General features: G+C 37.1%; 1 protein-coding gene across 1 annotated transcript in view; it reads right to left on the bottom strand.

Annotated features, from left to right (window-relative positions):
• Nucleotides 1-578: 578 nt before the first annotated feature.
• LOC139710663 (uncharacterized) overlaps nucleotides 579-18696 on the bottom strand; it is a 44044-nt gene continuing 25926 nt past the window's right edge. Inside the window, exons 10-19 of the mRNA XM_071622585.1 lie at nucleotides 18042-18126; nucleotides 12022-12164; nucleotides 10793-10969; nucleotides 9338-9497; nucleotides 8931-9131; nucleotides 8011-8191; nucleotides 6559-6635; nucleotides 5655-5908; nucleotides 1212-1670; nucleotides 579-777 (exon numbers count right to left, since the gene is read on the bottom strand). Of these exons, the coding sequence (XP_071478686.1) occupies nucleotides 579-777; nucleotides 1212-1670; nucleotides 5655-5908; nucleotides 6559-6635; nucleotides 8011-8191; nucleotides 8931-9131; nucleotides 9338-9497; nucleotides 10793-10969; nucleotides 12022-12164; nucleotides 18042-18126 (1936 nt within the window). The remainder of the gene's footprint in view (nucleotides 778-1211; nucleotides 1671-5654; nucleotides 5909-6558; nucleotides 6636-8010; nucleotides 8192-8930; nucleotides 9132-9337; nucleotides 9498-10792; nucleotides 10970-12021; nucleotides 12165-18041; nucleotides 18127-18696) is intronic.

Below are 18696 nucleotides of genomic sequence, written 5' to 3'. Positions count from 1 at the left end.
TGCCACACTGCGCATGCGTATTCCAGAAGCGGTCGAATGAACCCAACATACACAGACACAAGATCTTCAGTAGGCATGTTGAATGATTTCAACATTCGGAGCATATGCATGCGACGGTTTGCCCGCGATACTATGGTACGGACATGGCATTCCCACTTGAGATCACTTTGTATCATGACACCTAGGAGCTTCACTGACGTGACTTTGTTCATCACTTTGTTTCCCGAAGGATAGCCTCATGACACTGCACTTTTTTGGGTTGAGCATCACACGATTGTTGTCACACCAATCTTCCAAAGAGGTGAGGACATCCTGCATGCGGTTGTATGGGTTGCAACGACGATCAGAGCACAGGGCGAGCGACATGTCATTAACGTACTTCCATCTGCTGTCAAGATCACCACACAACGCGTCATTGATCAGAGCGAGGAACAATGCTGGATCCAGATAAGTACCCTGTGGGACGCCCACTGTGACAGGTTTCCATGGTGACAACGCTCCTTGGTATCGGACACGACATCTACGTCTAGTGAGGAACTCACAGATCCATCTAATTATTGAAGGGGATAGCTGTAAGTCTATATGAGTTTCCTCACCAGGATAGTATGGTCGACCTGATCAAATGCGCGGCTGAAATCAGTTGACACAACAGTAATCTCTTGGCCGGCGGTCTCCATGTTCCTGTAGAGGAAGTCCATCATGTCGACCAGGCAATGCGTAGTAGAATGTCCAGCACGTGCCCCGTATTGCTTTGGGCAGACCTCCCAACCTTTCAGACTGAAAATTAGGGATGATTTGGCTCAAAAGTAGGAAAAAACTAGCAGTTTCTATAGAAGAGTGTAGTAAAATTACAAAGAAAAATAGGAAACTCCTCTTGAAACAAGAGCTAGGAATGGTCAAAATTCAGAATCATTCCTCAAAATTCAGAATGGTTGGGAGGTCTGTTCGGGTGAAGATGAGGAGCTATCTCCGACATAACGCGTTTGTAGACGAAAAGCTCAAGGATTTTTGCAAAGTGATTAGTAAGAGAAATAGGGCGAAGTTTGTCTACAGATGCTGGAGATTGTTCTTTAGGAACTGGGCACACAAATGCATCCTTCCATTGGTGTGGTACGTAACAGCTTTCATATGACGAGTTTAGCACTTCGCACAATGGTTCAGCTAGTTCAACGGATAAAGTCCGAATAATCCGAGCAGGGATATCGTCTGACCCACCGGATTTGCCAGGTTTGATTCGCTTCAATTCCCTTCCAACATCCCAGGGTTGAATGGGAGGGATCGGCACAGGCGAGGGAAGAAACGCAGGAAGACTGGAGAGAGCAAGTTCGGGGATATCGTCGGCGATATTTGCAAAGTGGCAGTTGACGGCATCGGCTATCCCGGCTTTGTCTGAGGATGAGATGCCCGGCACCGTTATGGTAGTCTCCTTCTTCTCTTGGGAGGTCATAACTTTCAGAAATTTGTACCAGTCAGACAGGTTCTTGCGTTTTAGGTTCTGTACGGGATCGCAATAAAACATCACTTTGGCGCTCACAATTTCCTGTTGGACTTTGTTGCGTAGTTTTCTCCACTTGTTCTTGTTCTTGTGGAAGGCAACTTGTCTCCGCTGTATCAGTGATTTCACGCGTGGAGTAATCCATGGCTTGTCCCTCCCATGCAGTTTGACAATTCTGGTTGGGAAGTAGACATTTAATCCTTGAGTTATAGGGTCTCATAAAATATGCATCACATTTCTGTTGTGTACCAACATATTTAGCTACGTTTGCCCTGCCAGTCCTGCTGCGCAATCCATGTGCCGAATCCGTGAATGGAGGAGTCTTTCATAGGTCTGGTCAACCGCTTCGTGACAGCATTAGTCTGCTTGGCGATAGATGACTTAGACGTCCATACGGCAGCGTTATGGTCGCCACCGCGCCCAAGGGGAGATGATATTTGAGGTTCCTTGTACCACTGATAGATACTGGCAATGATCTGATCTGATATAGTGTCTCCACGAGTGGGCTTGTTAACGACTTGGCGCAGTTCTCTAAGGACGAGTGGCAAGATATTAAGTCTATTAAGGTCACCCAGTATGATGACTCCGGCGTTGGGATGTCTTACCTTTATGTCATCCACTGAATCTGTCAAGTATCGGACAAGCTCCTCTTCATTTTCATTTGCCGGTGGTGAATATACAGCTGCCACAAAAATGGACGACACAGTACGAGGCAAGTGTCGTGGGCGGAGTTGATAACAGCCTCGAATTCATCAAGTTTGTCATTCAGTGCCATGTTCCCATGCTCGACTCAGTCGACAGCGTGCCAAGTTCGCATATTCTGCTTAATCATAGATTTGTCATGCAGTTTACATCAAAGCAAAGCTTGGCATTTTCTCTACATCTTTGCTCACTAAATGTAAAGGGCAACAAAAATCAATGAAAGTTAGATAGATTTGAAAAGAAGGAATGTTTTTCCAAAGCATAACTTCGCTGCTGTTTCAAAATAATGTGACACACAAGGCGTTTACTCCACGGTACATAAAGAGTTAAACCACACATAAGGAGCATTCATTACAATGCTTAAGATACACTTATGCAAGTACAAAAGTTGAAATGAGTTGAATGGAAGATCTTGGCAAGACTGAAATGGATTTCAGTCATTAAACGTTACAAAGATGTAGCTATAACAATGTAAATTATAACAGATTGCAATGTAAACAACCAACTGTGATGCTAAGTGCAGTGAGCACATGAAATAATAAAGTAATTTGTAACTAATACTATTGCCCTATTGAGCAAAATCCTGCAGTTTTCAGACATAATACATAAAAGGGTTATCAAAGCTAGAATTAGTTTGCCAACCCAGAGGAACCATGCACATACTCACATAATAGTTGGGCAATAGTGCTGTCTGCCCTATTTGTGACAGCAAGAATTAGTCACCCAGGAATCTAAAATGTCGACCTACAAGACAGCTGCATGTATGGAAAACGGTCAAGTCCATTTCATAATGCTGAAAACTGTGTTTTCTTTGTATGTATGTAAAAAAACAAGGAAATTACGCATTCTACAGCCATCAGGGCAAAAGGCATATAGAAATGATCCACAAAATGTCATAATGAATACGATACATGTCATCACACAAAGAAAAACATAAAATACTGCTAAACAAGTTTTTGTGTACAGTAGACTCTTTAAAGAAACTACTTTAGGCCCTGAAAAGTATAATCCTAGTATGTCATATTAGCTTCCATCAGATTTGTTAAAAGCAAAATAAACAGAAATGTTGATACTTCCGCCAGAAAAACTACTGTGTCATAATGAGATACTGTTGTATAAATCTTCTGACGAGAGAGCACTTTAGACCATTACAATGACACCAAAGTCAACCTTGCTTAAGTCGACCTTGCATAAGTCGAATAATCGCCTAAGCCGAAGGTCTTTTCAAGTCCTCTTCTCTTCACATTCTATTGATTTTAACCCCTCATAAGTCGAATTTACTTAAAGTCGAAGCTATTTCTTCAGTCCAAATATATTCGACTTAGACAAGGTTGTACATGTGTGCTATTCAGCCTATCTCGTGTTTTCATACTCAACCCTAATACACAGTATAACTAATAAGCGAGGAAGTCTTGAAGGCCCCTTATAATTTTACAATCAATCAAGAACAGACGGGGATACTACCACACACAGTATGTGACTTTTCCACTTGAAATCTGATGTTAATGCTTTTTGTACAAATTCCACTGAAAATGCCATCCTGTCTGGAATCTAGCAAAACAATTATTATTCTAATTAATATTTTTGGGGTAAGTTACGATAAGACAACCAGTCATAAATTTGATTTTTTTAAAGGGATGGTACAGTATTGGTGGAGATGAGAATTGGGCTTTTAACTTTTTGCGAGATACCAAGAAAACACTTATGATATAGAACAGAACATACCATTTTAAAAGGAATTCAAAGTTTATTCGACGAAAATCGAGTTTGGAATGACTGAAACATCCAAAAACAAAGTAAAACAAAGCGATCGTAATAAAGTGTGGGTCCCACACTTTATTAGAATTGCTCTTTTTTGGATATCTCAGCCATTTCAAAACCAGTTTTCATCAAATAAACGTTGAATTCCTCATAGAATTACATGCTCTTTCATATTTCACAAGAGGTTTCTCATTATCTCACCAAAAAATATTAGAAACCTGAAAATAGGTCTCCACCAAAACTATACGATCCCTTTAAAATTGAATAATATATGAATAGAAATAAAATAAACATCAAACTGCATAAGGAAACTAGATATATCGCTACGGCGACTGATATGCCTCCGCAATAATGCATGGTTCTCTTAACCCGTTCCATACTGAATTCTAAAATCCCCATAGACTTAATACACAGGCCACCAGGTTCCCGTATGGAACGGGTTAATAGGTCTATAGTGCAATGTCTTGACAATGTGTGATGACAGTTTCACACAACTGGCAAAATATTAAAATGACAGGTTTGACACAAATGTGCTGAATGTTCACATTCCTAGAACTAGGTTCAATTGGATGAATGATTAAAATGTCAGAGTGCAGGTATTTGGGGAACTGATGATTTTTACTTGACTTTTGACCCTTTTATAAGTTTATGCATTGAGTAATTTTCAAGGTATTGAGAAAAAGTATAATTTCAGTATCAAATGGGAAAATAGCATTATCTAAACCTGGCCTTTGACCTTTGACCTCACAGTTCCAAAGAGAATCACTGTTAGGTTGAACATGCATAAATATGTAAGTTTCATGATGATACTGTGAGTTACTTTTGAGATATGGAGGAAAAAGTGCAATTCAGCACTTTCACTTGACCTTTGACCTTTTGACCTTTGACCTTTTGTCATGAAACTTCCCACAGAATATATATTGGGTAATACATGTATACATCAAGTTTAAAAAAAAAAAAACCTTCAGGCATTGCATAAATATAAGGAAAGTAGTGATATTTTGAAGAGTTGACCTTGACCTTTGACCCCCTGACCTTTGAACCATGACCCCCAACTTCCCTAGATAATCACTGCCCATTGGAACAAGCATATATACTAAGTTCCATGAAGATACCTTGAACCATTTGCGAGATATGGAGAAAAACATGAATTTTCAACCTTTTTTTCACAAAATAACCTGTGACCTTTGACCTTTGACCCCATGACCCTAAAATCCAAACAAAGCATTATTCCCCCAGGATTGTACCCTCATATCAAGTTTGATGTAAAACCACCACACGGTTCTTGAGATATCGACAAAAACAAAACGGGACAGACGGACGACCCGAAAACATAATGCCTGCGGCCACTTCGCATAAAAATATTTTGGCAACTTTTAGAATGGAAAGATTTTAGTGCAAAATAAATAATAAAAAAAGACCTGCTGTATCAGATTAAAAGTTTATACATATACTGTAGGTTGAAAGGAATAGTAGGGGTAAATGGGGTAAAAAAAAAAGTTTATATAACAAGAAAATATGCAGACTTATCATGTAGATAAAATGGCAAAAGGCAAGTTTCCTGATTTTCTTTACTGCTGAAAATGAGTGAGGGCAGGCTGAAATAGGATTAATTACTTGTGATTACCATATAATTTCAAATATGTGTAGCTTGGTATTTCCACAAGTCTACTTAATATGTAGGTTATTCAAAAACCTCAAGACCTTTGGTGGTAGCGCCTTGTTGTTACCAAGACCAGCAAACTGGTGTTGGTAGAGCAGAGGGGTATTTTTACCACTGTGTGGGTATTGTGCGGCATACACATAAAAGGAGGCGAAAGTAGCTGCAAACCCCATTGAAATACTTGAACAGCTCGCAAGCACTTCACCATCCATTGAGATATGCAGGTCGTTGGTGTCCAAAGGGTTGTTGCCTTGTATAATCAAACAAGGAGTTGGTACTACAGGTTCCTACAAAGACATTTCAAGCAGAAAACAGACAGCCATGTCACATAAATATCGTCAAAGTTTCAAAACAATGTCTGGTTTAGATTAACAAAAAAACAAAACCAAAACAAACTTGAATATTTTTTCCAATTTGCAATAGTTTTTTTTTTTTGTTTTTTTTTCCCTAAAATGCTTGGTCTTCTAGAGTGGAAATGTACATTTGTATCATTGAACCTATAATGAGAACTGTGTAACAATCTATTGTGCAAAAACATGAGCCTGTATATTTTGCTGTCTGTTATCATGATGCAACAATGTACCAAGTAGTTGAGTACTTGGATAAATGAAAGAATTGGGATGAAAAAAAAAAAATCTAATTATCTTTACAAATAACAAACATGGATTTGTCATTTTTGTTCCATTTTGCCACAAACAGCACAACTAAACACAACATAGCTTCAAGGATGCTGACAACTTTGGATGACAGTCTAATTACAAAGAATTTCTGAAGTCAGTGGGATACAGGGTTGACATTTGTCAGCTTAAATTTGCAGTTTTAAGCCTTAAGTGCTCTCCACACCACAGGGATTTAATTGTCTTCACAACATACAACTGTACATATATGCATTAGGCAGATATGTAATGTATCTATCCTTTCTCTTCAATCCACATACCTTGTTGATAACATACATCTGGTCCTTTTCTCCCAGCAAGAGTGGGAGGAGGAGAGAACACGCATCCACAGTCAGATCTAATATAAGCAAAAATTTAAAGAATCTTACATTAATATCTGCAATATGCACTCAACTGTCACTTTGAAGTACAATTTGAGGGCTTCATTTCTAGACTTTATCATAGTCACTAAGAGAATGGAGGATGGTAGCTCTCAATTTCTTGCAGTGTGGTCACTGTTATTTTCATTTTTTTAAGAACATTAACGGCACACATGTACTGTAGATAAAGTATTTGAATATTTAATGGTGTATTCTTAAATATTTCACCCAACTGAGTAAAGCACAATGTTTCCAGACTAAGCAAATAATTGGCATTTTTACTATTGAAAGTTAATGTTCAAAGAATAATGGAATTTATTGTATACTTCATTTTACATGACCACTCGACAAAGTGCAAATGATTCATTCAATGTTTATTTTCTTTTTTTTTTGACAAAAACAAGCCTCTGCTATTTGACATTGTGACAAAGTATAACTTCCTTTCACTTTCAAAGGATTTAACCAAAAATTGACTCTACTCTAAAAATGCAGGGATAAGACAAATGTGACGTAATGGAGTACAATGGAATCTCATTACAACAATTTTGTTTTATCACAATTTTATGCCAAAGCTGCAAAGAACAATGAAATCCAAAGAAAATCCAAATTACTAGTCCAGAAAAACATGTTAAATAAAATTTGGTTGTATCATTGTTCATTGTAATGAGAGTCGACTGGTTATGAATCTTTCTATATCAATGTTGTTTTTGTTTGTTTGTTTGAGATCCACTGTATGAAATGAACAAGATGAAAACATGTCTATGGCACCCTTCAGGTTTGGATAATTGCATCTACAAATTTTGCACAAATTGATAAGTTAATCTGCATTAGACAGAGTGACCAATGAACTACCGGTATAACACTTTCACAAATTCAAACTTCATGCAAAATAAAACAATTTAGTTGTTATCCTACCATATTTGCAAAAGTTTAAGGGACTGTACAGTACTGGTTGAGGTGGGGATTCATGTTTTGAACATTTCTAAGTGAGATAATGAGAAACCTCATATGAAATTTGAAAGAGCATGTAATTTTAAGAAGGATTCAACGTTTATTTGATGAAAATTGGTTTTGAAATGGCTGAGATATCCAAAAAAGTGATAATAATAAAAGGCGACAGGCCACAACTTTATTAGGATCTCTTTGTTTCACCTTGTTTTTGGATATCTCAGCCATTTCAAAACTGATTTTCATCAAATAAACTTTTGATACCCTTTAGAATTGCATGCTCTTTGACATCTCATAGAGTGGTTTCTGAATATCTCGCAAAACGTTAAAAGCTAAATCCTCACCTCGACCAGAACTGTACACACCCTTAAAAAAAAAAAGGACATAAATCATTGGAGTTCGCACCTTGTTTTTGCTTCTCCAAGGTGCACTCTTCATGCAGTGCTGTGAAGGATTGAAGTATATCTGAGCAGTTGCTGTTCTTTCGAGCCAGGGCCATGATCCCATCTGCTGCATCCAGGAAAAACTTGCATATGGAAGCGTGGACATCTTTCCCCCCATATGCAGCCTGGAGTTCTGCCAAAAGCTGGAAAAGCACACAAAGAACAAGATACAATGTAGAAAGATAGGTACAAATGTGAGTGTTATGCTAACCAACAGTAGTATAAGAATATCCAGTTATTATCATCTTATTTGTTCCATCACATGGACATTATTACTAACAAACGTTACAATTGTAGTTTGTAACAGCTAAACTACTCGAGAGCAATCCATTTTCCCTCATATTTGGAGCTACATTTTCACAAAATGTGTTTTGACACTCACAATGACAATTAAGTAGTATCCAGTCAGCTAAGTAGCACCATCTTACACGTACACAATATATGTAGGTCTCATTATCATCCAGTTCGGAAGTTATGCAATGACTCGCTATTAAAATCATATCAAAATCCAAGTATAGCTCTGGTTGATCAGACACAATTTTCGTCAATCTTTCTTAAAGTATTCCATTGTCACCCCAGAAAAAAATTAATCAATTTCAAACCCACTGAAAATTGCTTACAGTGACAAATTATGTTTCAATCATCAGAGAACATGTTGCAGTATGTACATTACCTAATGAGAAATGCCAGAGGTCCCCCTCCCTATCCTACACATTAGTTTTGGGTGATTTCTCAAAAATGGGCAACTGAAAAGCAAGTAATTTTCAGGGCTTTGATAGATCATATACCTGTAGGTCTATCAAAACACATCATTACAATCTCTCTGTTGGGGCTACATGTAATGCAATTATTATAACGATGATATGTTCTACAAACTCTTACCTGTGTTTCACTCTTCAAAATAGGAAATTCCTCAAGAATTTCTTTGACCGAATGTTCGGCAATAAAATCCATTCTGTATCTCCTCGTTTTCTCCATCTTGTCCTTCACAAGTGCCATATCTGGGTCCCTTCGGGCCGCCAGCTGTCGTAACACCAGTGTGTCTTGATGTATGCTGACAGCATCCTCACCAGGTTGATTGGTCTATTATGCAAAAGTTGTCACAATCATAACTGAGATTATAAATATGTTTAAAATTTGCTTTTATCAGTACAAACATTACCTAAGTTAAAATTGCAAATTTAAGCTATTTAGATTTCAACTAATCTAATAGATTTTTTAATCAGAAATAATAGTTAGGCCCATATGATAATTCAATTAATAAACTATACAGGGGATATGATACATACCTCTACAGAATCTCGCTTGACACGTTTTACCGTAGAGGGTGGCTGATTCCGATCCACTGCAGCCCTCTTGTGACTGTATACCTCCCTCTTCTTCAGAACTACTCTGCAGAGGAGACCGCTCATATTTGAATTTGTTGATGAGTGACTCTTTCCAGGTATCCTTCAATGAAACATGAAAATCATAACTTTATACAAGCAACCAAAAATGTTCTTGCCTTCATTACTCAACTAAAGGAATTCCTAATATTATACATTGAAAACAAATCACTACAAATTGTCTACCACACATCCCCTTGGTGATTTCATGCACCTAACAAGGCCGATCTTGGTGAAATGAAAAACACCTGGCATAAATATACTGTACATGTCGTCATCATCGGCATCCTTCCATCTTCGTGAGACGATGGAGTAGTTCCATAGAGATGGGAGGTCAGCGGCAACGGCAGGAGTGACTGTACATGTACTACACAATTATACAATTGTACAATCAGGTCCAATGAGGCACATCACAGTGTATGCAAGGGAAATCTATGCTTACATATCCTGACGAATTCTGAGCTCTGTCCTTCAGTACAGGAAATCTTGTAACCAGGGTACTGCACACAAGTTTGTATTGTGATGGGGTAGGGTACCTGCAAGTACAGTACATACAAACTGTACATGTAAGCACATTTGATATTTACAATGCAAATACACTTAATGAATTCCAAGTATTAGAAAGTGTACTGACCTCACCTTAGAGTTGTTTTTTTTCTCACATTACACACTGATAGTGAAAAATAGTAAGTTGGTACTTCACAGCTTGCAATTCAATTTACACCATTTATTGTAAAACAGATAGTTTTCATCTATTTAAAAAAGCAGTCTTCAAATTCCCGAAGACACAAAACATACAATTGAAATGACAAATTCATTCTCATACAAGGACATGACGGTATAAATTTAACAATATTCAAATAGTAACTGTTGATGAATCGAGAACTATTTCTGATAAAAGTATGATATACTAGAATATTATACCTATACAGTAAAACCGAATGTTTGTACAATTAACTTTAAGCATTTGATGAAGTAAGCAGATATTTGCATTTTCTTTTCTTTCTTTTTTGTTATATTCACAACCACTGAAGGATGAATGGAACAAATCTGGAATTATGTCCCACAAAGCACCTGGCTTTTTGAAAATTTTATTAATGCAATGAATATCAATGTGAAGGATCTTTACAAACATTAACAAATCTTTATCAAACTCAGTCTCACCGTACATACATGTATGTATCATGTGTGCAATCATTTACTGGTCACATACATGTACACAAAACTAAATATTGACATGAACGTGCTACAGTAAACAACATCAGAGAAAGTTTCCACATCACAAAAATATTCCACATTTGAATCACAATTTCCATGTACATGTAACACGGATTAGAGAAACTGGTACAATATACTTACATTGTGTGTTGTGAAACATCCTCATATAATTGTTTAACTATCTTGGAGCGCCACTTCCTCTCGAGTACAATGGGGCTGTCCTCCTTCAATAGATTCCTCACATCAGCAGGCATTGTCGGTAGAGTGTAGTTCAAATGCCAGTCTGAGTCGACAGATGCACATCTCTGAACAGGATTTCTGGAAGAGGAGCAATATGTGTACAATACATAAATCTTTGAACTCACTGCACTATTAAAGTGAATGGGATTTATTGTGTGTGTGTATATTTTTTTTTTTCTGTGAACATGTACACTTAACAATAACTTCAACACCAAACAAACAGTAATCTGTAAGACAGCAGCACAATTCGAGCATACCGTCTAATAGGGTGCCCCCTCAGTGATGGTATACATCTGAAGTATTGATTGAGGTGAGGATTCAGCATGTAACTTTTTTGAGGGGGGGGGGGGGGGCGCTATGTATCGCTATCGCGAGAAGCTATTGCCGCGATGTTTCATAACGTTTTTCTTTCGAGTCTCCCGCATCTTTTGACACCAAATTTGCGATGCCCGGGCGCGCAGTTCTGAAGTTGCGCATAAATATGCACGTGCATGTCAGACCAAAAATTGCTCAAAAACGTGAATTCGTGTACAATTTCAATGCAAACTGTGTTTACAGGCAAATTTCATAAAAACATGGTTATTTGGGGGTTTTATTGATTAAAATCAATGAATAACATATTTTCATGTTCGGAACGATGTCGCAGACAAATTTCATCGAAAAAACAATGAAAAACAGAAAGTCGAAAAAACAATGAAATACATAAGAAATTCAAAAAACAATAAAATACTTAGGAAATTTTTTCTGATTGCGTAATTTTTTCTCTTACATTTGCTGAGGACACTAAAATGAATATTTACACAAAAAGTGTGCCTGTTTTGAGCTTTATTTAGTGATTTATACCAAATTGTCTGATTTCATGCATCATTATGCATAAATTAGCATAACTTAGTGTAAATGATAATTTTTGAAAAAAATAACTTCATGGTACTTTAGATTACATCATAGCAATGTGTGTGCCAATTTTCATTGCGATAGCGCGGTCGATGGCCAAGATCTGAAGGCCCCCCCATCACAAAAATATTTCACATTTAAATAAAAATACAATTGTCAGATCATACCATGGATTAGAAAAAAACAACCTTTGTAGTACAATATACATTGTACAAATACATTGGAATGTAACTTACTGCAATGTTGGAGTTTGGGACATTTCTTCATCTTGCTGCTGTTCCACATCATTGTTTTCTTGAACAAGTACTTGTATCTTGGATCTGTTAGGTGGCAAATCCTCGTCAAGGTCGATCCAATCACTCCAGTCCTCACTGTAGACCTGAATAATCGGAACAGTCGTCTCTGGAAGCTTAAATGTCTCCTTCACCTTCTTCAAGAAACTCTTAATGTTTGATTGGCAGCATGACACATGGTAATGCAACATCCTGAAAACACAATTAAACAGTGGAAAGAGACCACAGAGGGGCAATTCCACGGTAACTGACGTTACGCGTAAGGATTTTCATGAAATTGTTTACGTTGTAGTTTTGTGAATGAAAGCGCCTGGGCTTGCAATTAGCATTGATGAATGAGTTCATGAGAATGAAGAAATAGGTGGAAAGTTTTTCTCTCAAGCTGCATTTTTTATCACATAGCAAGTGAAAATGTGTCGGTAACTGACGTTATCATGCCAATTTCAGTGGAGGCATGACGGTAACTGACGTTACGTAACTGACGTTACGCTTACATTTGCCATAGGGTTTACACAATATGCAAAATCATGATTGGGAATAGTTTTGTGATATTTTATAATTCTGACCTTTCAGAATGATTTGTTTCATATGGCATCATACCTTGGTTCATCAATTATAAATACACAAATGAAACGAAACATTCGTCCATTTTCTTTGTGTTCTTGAAAACTTAAAGGTAAACATGTCAGTAACTGACGTTACACATACATTTGCTATGGGGTTTACAGAGAACTAATTTATTCAACAGGTTATTCCTGCTGCAGTATACCAGTAACAATCCCAGGCAATTACTTAGCAAAAAATTAAAACAAAATCTAAAGACACAAATGGGGTGGGGCCCTTAGGGGGCAACCCCCCCCCCCCCCAAATGCCATAGCACAGTTGGGCAAAAATAATGTAAATGCACCAGAGGATATTTCTTGACATTTGTCTTAAGATTGAATGCTTATTCAACAGTTATGATTACACAGAGCCATTTAGATTCAGCAGTTCCAAGTATAGATATATTGACATATGATAACTAAGGTGTTTTTTTTTTAATGAACAGGAAAGTTTCTATCTAGAGTGCCCCACCCATAATACCCTGCAGTACTACACAAAACACGGATATTTCTGTGTGTGAAGAAAATATCTTTCAGGTCATGGGAAAAAAAAAAACACATATCAACTCATAAATATGCATGAATATGTATGAAATCTACTGTGATATAAAATATTTCTTCTTCTTTTCTGTATTTTACTCCTTCTCCTTCAAGGCATTGTTAGGGCCATAAATAAATCAAAAAATGATCTCCATCATCAATTGATTTAAATGAAAAGTGTTGCACTTTTAATATTTCTCTGTGAAGAAGAAACATTATGCTTTTTTGGTCAAAAGAGTATTATTGGTTTATTCCTTGCTTGAAGTAATATAACTGTTTTCTTTTCCTTTTCACTGATGTATCAAGGCTTGCAAATACATCCCAGATACCAAGAAATAGGACTTTGCAACGAAAAAATTCTAAGATCAATATAAACGAATCTTCCTGTTCATAATTATCATGTATTACAAAATGTCCCTGTAAAGTAATAAACAAATATGAACAATTTTTCCCCCTAGAATCACCTAGACTCACTTTGAGCAACATCAGTGTTAAACATTGAGCAACATCAGTGTTAAGTTTCAAACAGTAATGACAGTACATGCCTTATGTATGTACCATAATACAAGATGTGCCACATTTACTAAACCACACATTTAAGTGCAAGCGAAGAAATATATCTGTTTGTGCATTTGCCTTGAGGTAGAAACTTCACTAAGCTTCCAGAAAAGAAGAAAAATGCTAGCAAAAGCAATCATAAGTAAAGATTACAAAACTGTTGGTATACAGCTGTACACAAGCTTTTGTATCGAAAAGGTGGTTACCATGCAACCACGTCATTGATTAGGCTATAAACTTTGGCAGCTTTATCATCCCGTAGGACTGTGAATGTAATGTATCTAATTTGAGTGCATATATTGCATGTGGTAAACCTAAACTTCCAGATGATTTAACCTTAAACTTGTGCTGAATCGAAAATCAAAACCTCAAGCCCCCCCCCAAAAAAAAAAATGATAATTATGATACATAAATAAATAAATAAACTTTTAAAAAATAAAATAAAATGAAAAAAAATGTATCCATGGACGTACCATGGTGATGACATCATTCCCTATCAAAGGGATTGCTGCTCTTTGTTGATAATCTTTGACTTCCCATATGTATTGAAATGGCCTTAAGTCAAAAAATTTGCCTCAGTTATAATTACTGTCATGGTAACTGACGTTACATACTCATGTATGACGTTTCGGTAACTGACGTTACACATTTTAAAGTGTTCATTTTGACTCTCCAGTATGCCAAGTATCCTTATTTCTGGTATTAAAAGAAAGGCATATGGGCATACATTAGAAATCCAAAGTTACATCATACAGCTCACTTTCTTTGATGAATAAAGTTTAAAATTTCATGTTTTTGGTAACTGACTTTACATCCATCACTGTCAAACCAATTAAAAGTTTTTATCAAATTCTGTAAAGCAACCAGCTTTTTTTTCTATCGTGTGGTAAAAGACTTCTCTGGTAACTGCATACATATAAAAGATTGTTGTTTAGAGTACTAGTAAAGTGGATATACAGAGAGTAAGTTATGTGACAATACACTCTTTTTACCATTGAGTTATAGGCATATTTTGGCAGCCATTTTGAAAATCAAAATGGCCACTTTTATTGAAAAACATAATGATTCTTAAAACTTCAACTCAAGTATTGTCTGAAAATGTATGGTGTTTGAAACAAATATCATTTTGAATTTTTGACACCTGTGTCCTATGTACCGTGGAATTGCCCAGCTATAAATGCATGTAGTGTCCAGGAGGATAACGCATAATGGCTATACACTGGTTGTGTACGGATGTACAAGTGTACAGTACATGGCTATGTACAGTACCTCACAAGCTGATTGACGGTCCATACAAGGCATCTAAATCCATTTAACTTGAAAATTACTACAATTATTTTGAAGTTTATGAGCACAATTCATTAAATGGGCCATTCCATAGTTTTTATACATAGCGCTTTTTTGAGGGACAGTTACAAGTGTAAATGCATTCAACCTCTCCGTATTGATTCAATTGTCTTCAATATTACTAATACTGTACAGTCTTAGGCCTAAAAATTACCATAATTAAGGAGATAAATAAAATGTAAATAAAAATAATATATTTGCCTTACTGAGGTAAAATATGTTATTGACAGAGAGCTAAAGGACAAGGCGTCTGCCTTTCTGATGTGTAGCAAATAACTTTACTGATATTACCTGCAGGCATGTAATTGTTAGATTTAGACACATGTGTGATGCATAATATCACTTGTATACAATAATCTTACACAGGTGAGAGTGCGTTCGTGGAGATGTAGCACATTCGAGGGTATTTACAATTGTGAAACATGCACGAGGCGAAGCCGAGTGCATGTTGCACTACATTGTAAATACCCGAGAGTGAGCTGCATCTCCACTAATGTCATGAACTCAAACCTGTGTATCATTTGATTTATAAAATGGGTTGAAAACTTAAACAGCATTTTTCATGTACCTTTGTGGGTCAATACCAGTCAGCTACATGTAGCACTCGCTCAAAAGTCAAGATGTCCGAAGATGTTCGTCCCAAACATTTACGCACGTCGCACTCGGAAATCCCGCACATAGTACTGTACGTATGAGAGTATATGTACGCCACATGTTATGGCACAAGAAAGGCCGGCTGGCAGCCCGAACTAGAAGTTGTTTACAGGATTGACAGTGCGTATAGTAGCGTGCGAAGCACTTGTAACAACTGATTGAGTGTGCACTGCTAGTGTAAACATTGTGAAGTCAGTGACTTTACGCTTTTTTGCACGGCAGGCCGGCCCATGCATGTTCATAAGAAAATCATGTACGCACACGTGACTCATTTCAGCGCTTCCAATTGGCTACATTCTTGAACCCATTTGGATACTGCTTGGATACTGCTTGGTAAAAGGTACTAAATGGGTGCAAGATTTAAAAGCAGGTAAACCCATTTGCACCTCTCAATCATCACTTGTGTACATGCCCTGTATGAAGGACATGTCTGTGATATTTGGAGATCAGTAATCACTGTACAGCTGAAGATAATCAAATTCAGTGAATGTCCCCCCCCCCCACCCCCCCCAAAAAAAAAAAAAAAAACTAGAAATGTCGCTATGGCGACTGGTATGCCTCCGCCATAATGCATGATTCTCCTAATAGGTATATAGTACATGTGGACAATATGTGATTACATTTTCACAAAATTGGCAAAATATTAAAATGACAAGTTTGTCACAAATGTGTTGAATATTCACCTTACTTGACCTAGGTTTAATTGGATGAATAGGAGAGCATGTATTTGGGGATTTAAGGACTTTAACTTGACTGTGACCCATTCCTAAGTTTATGCATTGAGTAATTTTCAAGGTAGGGAGAAAAAGTGCAATTTCTGTATTGAATAGTAAATTGATACCATTTCATCTGGCCTTTGACCCTAAGATTCATACAATAATCACTGTCAGGCAGAACATGCATAAATATGTAGTAAGTTTCAAGATAACTTGAGCCACTTCCGAAATATGGTGGAAAAAGCTAGTTCAGCACTTTCACTTGATCTTTGACCTTTTGACCTTTGAGGGAAAAAAAGAAAAAAAAAAAAGGAACTTTCCAGAGAATCTCTAGTAGGTTTTACATGCATACACAAAGTGTTAAAAAAAATAGTCCTGCTGGCATTTGCATAAATATGAGGGAAAAAGTAAACTTTATAAGTGTTGCCTTTGACCTTTGACCCCATGAACCCTAAATTTTCTATATAATCACTGCCAGTCAGTACATGTATATATACTATGTTCCATTAAGATACCTTGAACAATTTCCAAGCTATGGAGAAAAAAAGTGAAGTTTTAATATTTTTACTTGACCTTTTGACCTTTGACCTTTGACCTCATGACCCCAATCTTTCACCAGAGAATTTTAATTGGGTAATACATGTATAGACTAAGTTTCAAGAAAATATCTTCTGGCATTGCATAGATATGGTGGAAATAGTGAAATTTTACATATTTAACCTTGACCTTTTACCTTGAGCATGTGCACCCAAAATTTGATAGGCACAACTTCACTCCCTAATACACATACATGCCAAGTTTCATTAGGACACCTCAAAAGGTTTTTTAGTTACGCTGTCCACAAAATTCATTACGGACGGAAGGACGGACGGAAGGACGGACGGACGGACGGACGAAAGGACGGACGGATGGACGGACGGACAACCCAAAAACATAATGCCTCCGGCACCACTTCGTGGCGGAGGCATAAAAACTAGTATAAATCATGCTTGCGTCTCCTTGACTCCAATATATGATGAGCATCTAAGTTTCCTCTCTACGAAAAAGCCAAAATCAGAAACAACGGTTTCTTAATCCGGTCAGGAACCAAAAACGAAATTTAGATAGCAAAATCTTCCGTGAAAAGCAGGTGAAATTTACGTAAATTCAACTGATTATAACGTCATGACAAGAACCGATATTATACGCAAATTTGTTATCAAAATAAAGATCAAAGTCTGGAGAACAACTTATCGTGACTTGTAACCATAATGAATGCATGTAAAGGTCGCTGCACTGTGAAAACCAAAGCCCTGTTAAACTCTCGCAAAATCTCGCAAGCAAGAGACACGTTTGGAACGCAAAGATCGTCAACGAGAGTGCTGAATAAATCTTGCCGGATCGGCTCATTAGCATACGTGCTGCGGACTGACTGGTACAGTATATCACTTTCTTTGCGCGACATCTGCACTCCTGTGCAGTGCGCAAAAAAAGTTGAATGCCACGTGACACGTTTTGACCAATCACCATGCTTGAAATCGGCTAGCTATTTTATAAAATAACTTACATAGCCTTCTGCACTGTGGTCCCTGAGGCTGGGAAACTGTGTGACTAAAGCCTTGGCAAGAGATGACTTCACATCACTGGCAGGACTGGAAGGAAGAGAAACATGACATACAACATTAAAAGAAGCACATGCTGTGAAAGTGGAAATTTCCACAGTAAGGAAACTTTTAGGTAATCACGCAACATTAAACTAGTATGCACAAAAAGAGAGCAAGAATATTTTAACCTGGTGTTACCCCTATGCATGTGTAAATTTTTTATTTCTTTGTTTTAAATTTTATGTTTACAGATGTAAATTCCAAAAAGTAAATTCAGTTTTTGAACATTCCTTGGCCTTGGTAAAATGTAAGCAAGAACAGAGTACTGGACATCCCAAAAGAAGGGGAAATTGGGAACCCGCCTTGAAAAAAGGTCCATGTTCTCTTCAGATTTATCCCCTGTACAAGAAGAACAATTACTTTTCATGGACAAATTCACAAGAAGTACTTTTGTTAATATGTTTTATGATTGGTAGGTGTCTACGTGCTTGAAATCACAAAATGTATGATTGTACATGTACAAGAATGCCCATGTTTTGGGGGTTTTTAATGTTTATATAAATTGTATACACATTTCAATGACTACAAAAAGAAAGAAAAATATTTGAACTTGATGAC

This window comes from Diadema antillarum, unplaced genomic scaffold (genome assembly GCF_040938485.1).
Source record: "Diadema antillarum isolate AM-2024a unplaced genomic scaffold, OU_Dant_1.0 seq00001552_RagTag, whole genome shotgun sequence".
Taxonomy (NCBI): Eukaryota; Metazoa; Echinodermata; class Echinoidea; order Diadematoida; family Diadematidae; genus Diadema; species Diadema antillarum.
Note: the sequence above shows the minus strand (reverse complement) of the source record. Positions and strands in the feature narration are given on the sequence as shown.